The 5,002-nt window shown below is 30.5% G+C and overlaps 1 protein-coding gene across 1 annotated transcript; it reads right to left on the bottom strand.

The window, feature by feature from the left end:
• Positions 1-773: 773 nt before the first annotated feature.
• On the bottom strand, positions 774-1,910 carry LOC127150396 (uncharacterized). The gene has a single exon (XM_051088103.1). It carries the CDS (start codon positions 1,908-1,910, stop codon positions 774-776), a length of 1,137 nt encoding a protein of 378 aa, XP_050944060.1.
• Between the last annotated feature and the right edge of the window lie 3,092 nt (positions 1,911-5,002).

Genomic DNA, 5,002 nt, shown 5'->3' with positions numbered 1-5,002 from the left:
GGGATAATTACTTTTGTTGGTTTATTTATTTTTTATAAAACCTCCATCTCCATCCTAAATTTTCTTCCAACCATATTTAGTTTTATTTAAATTGTCTATAACCATTTCATATGTGTGCTGTGCCCTAATTAAATTTGAACAAAATTATAAATTATAAAGTTATTTTATTTCATTAATTAAAAAAATTATGTGGTAGAAAAAAAATACAAGATAATTTATATTATTGAAATAAAAATAGAGAAAGAAAACCATATGAATCGAATGGAAATTAAAAAATTAATCAAAAATACATAAATATTCAGAGTTAAACAAATTAACAAATTTAGTTGCCTCTTCACTTCTCATAATCAAATGAATATTTAACAAAGTAAATTAATAATTAATGACTATTGAAAAAAAAACCTATTAACTTTGATGGCTAAAAATCTAAGAAAAAAGATTAATAAGATAATGTATAAAATAAAAGATTTGCAAAAAGAAAAGAAAAAAAAAAGAAAGAAAAGATTGAGTGTTCAAATAAAGAAAATTAAATGAACTAATGAATTCTTAAGCCTACCTGTTCAAATTTCATATTCAAATAAATCTTCATCTAATTATGAATCGAATTAAATCGATTTTTATCCATTTCTCCCTCCATATATTCTTCACCAAATTTCCTAATTTTCTCAACCTATTTCTCAATCTCGAATTTTTTCTTTATTTTCTTTCCATCCAAAGACGAATATTTTTCTATCATCTCAACGAATATGAACTTGATCTCTTTAATAAATATATCAGAAACTACAAACTAAGATTAAACAAACATATGTGACAAAAGAACTCACAACTTGAGTGATGTTCATACAATTGCCGTCAGAAGCATAAATAGGAGGTAAAGATTTAACAGAACTAGGAGTGTTCATAAGAGAATAATTAGATGTCATATGATTGCAACAAGCAGAGTCAAGAAGCCATCGATTACCTGGTGAGACGGCAAGTGTAGAGGAAGATGATGAAATTAACTGATTTAGCAAACTTTGAAGATCACTTATCTGAAAATGGGGGGTGGGGGAATTATCTGAGGTAGCAGCAACAACAGAGGAGGTACTGGGTTTAGTAAAGTTCTTTGGTCTTATAGAATAGCTTCGTGGTCGATGTGATTTTATGGGACAATTATCCAGAATATGACCTCGCTTATGGCAGTACCTGCATTCTATTTTAGGACAATCAATAAATTTATGACCAGTGAGCTTACAATTCTTATAAAATGTGCTTGATGCCCCAGATGGTGAATAAGTGCCAGAAAGAACAACATCAGAATGTTTAGAGAGATTGATGCGAAGACGTTTTTCTTCAAATAATATTTCTTGGATAGCAACATCCAATAAGGGCAAGGGACTGCAGTGTAATAAGGCGGCTCTAATAGACTCATATTCTGGACGGAGTCCCATAAGGACTTTAATAAGACGAAGATGATCTTTACTGATTTTAGCTTGATCAAGTTGAGTCCAAATAGGTTGAAGCACGACTAGATACTCATTAACTGATTGACAAACTTCTTGATTAAGATTGACAAGGCTATTGTGAAACTGATAGTAATGAGCTAATTCGACAGGCTTAAATCGTGTAGACAAAAAATTCCATAACTCCTTAGCATTTTCATAAGCATCAAATTGTGTATGGATAACCGGGATTGATGTGTTACTAAGCCAGATGATAATCTGATGATTTTTGCTATCCCATTCTTCGAGGCATTCAATAAATTTTCTATTATCTTCCTTGTCTTGTTCGGTTGTTTTGGTAATATCGCCGGTGACAATACGCCATAATTTCTGGCCAATTAAAAAGCTTTTCATTTGATTTGCCCATGTAATATAATTAGACCCATCAAGAATCATGCTAATTGGGTTAGCAATTTCACTTTTCTCCATCTACTCACAATAAGAAACAAGTCAGATATCGAATAATTAAAGTACAAACACAGATTTAAAGGAAAACTTCAAATAACGACAGTAGATCGGCATAAAGAAACTAAAAAACTTAGAGAGCAACAACGATGAACAGTGGGGTCAGAAGTCACGACGGCGACTGATCGGCGATGAGTAATAGGGCTGGACGGAGAACTGAGAACGGAGTTCAACCTGGCTGGGTTTTACGGAGACTGAAGAACAGAGATCAACGGTCGGAGATCGGAGAAACGCGTACAGAACAAAAACAACGAGGTCGGAGTGTCGGCTTGGCTGGTTTCTCGGAGACCAAATGACTGAGAGCTGAGGAAACAACAAGATCGGAGTGTCGGCTTTGACTGTGTTTCACGAAGATCGGCACGCACGCACGAACAAATTGGTGCGGCTTCAGAGATCTGGAAGTGCACAGAGATAACGCGGACGTCGGACCGGTGGCGGCGGCGGCGAACGCAGGCGTCGGATGGGTAGCGGCAGCGGCGGCGGTTTGAACAATAACCTAGGTTAAAAAAGGCTCTGATACCATGTGGCTTATTTTATTGAATATATTATTGTGTATTCTTACATCAAGCAAAAAGGAGATAAATACAATGTCCTATGTGATAAAAAAGGCAACAAATAGTATAAGATAATCTAAGATAATATCTTGTTAATTACAAAAGAATATATACATTAATACGTGCAATAACCAAAAATCTACATCTACCAACAACTGTCATATTGCTAAAACTTATCTTTCAGCGACAAATAATATTGCAATGCAATGCCTTTGTAAATTACCATAATTAGCAACGTATAGAATGTTGCAAAAGGCGGGATTTTTGTAACGCATATGTGCTAGTAAAAGTGATGTTTTAGTGGTGCAGAAGAACGCGTATCACTAAAAGTATTGACTATGAACTTACAACAGTGGATACAACGACAAACCCTTAGGAGTTGCTATAAACAACTAAGGGCGTTTTTCAGCTTCCTAAAACAATATATGTTTTCGAGCCACTATTTTTCTTGTAGTGTAAATAAATTTAGAATTTTTCTCTTATAAAAAACTTTACAGTAAATTAATGATTGAAACATATTATACATCTTCAATTAAGAGATAGAATTTTGAATATTCATATGTTAGACTGTATATAAGAAGAAAAAAAAAAAAACAAATTTGAGTACTCCTTTTTATGATCTGAAATATTTGTTCTCAAAGCGCAGTGGAAATAGCAGTATAATAATGCATGCCAATAATTCCAATTAGACTTTCTTCCCTTGTGGAAAATTTGTCGCAAGATTAATTAAAAACAGAAATCAAATATATCTTTTATTTTTCTTTTTATATTAAAATTGATATACAATAAAATTATGAAATCTTGGAGTAATACTTGAATTTTGGATTAAAATTGTAACAAAAATATTTAAATTAAATTAAATACTTAATCTATGGTATAGATTTTTTTTGAATCGAATCATTTAATTTAAATTTGTTTCGAACATAACAATAGCATTTTCACCATTATTCGGAAAAATGGAGACAAAAGTAGTCAAAAGTAAATAAAGAAAAAGAAAAAGGAAGGTGGGTTAATTTATATATATATATATATATATATATATATATATATATATATATATATATATATATATTTCTAAAAAAATTAAAGTTAAGGGGAAGAACTTGAATTACTCTGGTGTACTGACTATGCTTTTTCATTCCAAGTTTGTTTATGGGGCATTGAATATAAAATACAATGTTACAAATAGAGGGGGAACCAAATTAAAGTTTAGAATGGGCATGTGAGTTTGGGTTGGATGCTTCTTCTCTGGGAAAAGTTGTTAAAAGGCCCCATGTGCCTTTGGTTTTTGAGGGAAATCCAATTCTGCCATCTACTTTTCTTCAAATCACAGCTTTGCAACTCCATCTTGGCTACTTTCTCAAAGTTAATCATTCATTTTCTAGTGTATCCTAATTAATTATAGGTCCTACTCTTGTTTTCCTTTTATAAAACACATCATTTACCTCTCCCTCTATTTCAGGAAGATATATAATATGTTTTAAAACTTTCTTTAGGTGGAATTTAATTATAATTATTCAAATTCTAAAGGGTCTTGGAACTAAGGAGCAAACTCAAAATACGATTGTGAAGCGTAAAAATAATTGAAAAAAAAGTTTTTGATTGAAAAATTCTAGAATGAAATGAGTTCAACAATACAATTCTAGTCCCAAGTGCTCAATTCAAATATAGGTTCTAGATTCATACATTACATTCAAATTCATTATCGTTCCGAAAACAACCCCAAATTCATTTTCGAACAATTCAACGTCTATGATAGATCACCAAATGCTTTTATATATTAACATTATTTTGTAGGGACGCTTGTCGTTTGCAAAATTAGCAAAAAAAAGTTAGGATAATAAAACCTATGTCATTACATTTTATAAATTGCAAAAGTAGTACATTTAAAAACGGATAACCCTATGATAACCGTCTGTATTATTAATTACTTGTCATATTTGCCATATTCGCAATATGCAAAAAAAAAAAAAAAAAAAAAAGGTGCTATAAGCTATTTTTTCCTAAATGTTTTTGTCATCTAATGTAATTTTCCTATTTTTTATTGTCTATTTTTTTTAGTGTCTCAATATCTAGATGTTTATAAGATACTAGTTAGTAACACATACATTGCACGTGAAATTTGTCATTTTATTTTAGTATATAAAAAAGTGAGATTTGTATAAATAACATAGTATGAATTCGTATATTCAAATATAGTAGAATATTCTTATATTGTGTGATATTATAATATTAGAACATTTATAATTTCTATGAACATGAAAGTAAGCACACACAGAATAATATTAGCCACCAAACTTTAATTTCTCCCATATACAGTCTTAATATTAGATGACTTTATTATTTAAGTTAATAATTAAAAGAACATATATAACAACTAAACTAATCTAATGTAGTTAATTTAGAAATGTGTAAATTAAAATCATGTACTATATTTCACATCTCAAAGATGAATAATTTCATCATAACAAACTTTTAGCAACAACCTAAATTGAAATTTAG

Source organism: Cucumis melo, chromosome 7 (genome assembly GCF_025177605.1).
Source record: "Cucumis melo cultivar AY chromosome 7, USDA_Cmelo_AY_1.0, whole genome shotgun sequence".
Lineage (NCBI taxonomy): Eukaryota > Viridiplantae > Streptophyta > Magnoliopsida > Cucurbitales > Cucurbitaceae > Cucumis > Cucumis melo.
This window is presented reverse-complemented; position numbering and strand designations above follow the sequence as displayed.

Excerpts from the sequence above, each read along its gene's own strand:
- LOC127150396 (XM_051088103.1), bottom strand. The coding sequence starts at position 1,910 with ATGGAGAAAAGTGAAATTGCTAACCCAATTAGCATGATTCTTGATGGG.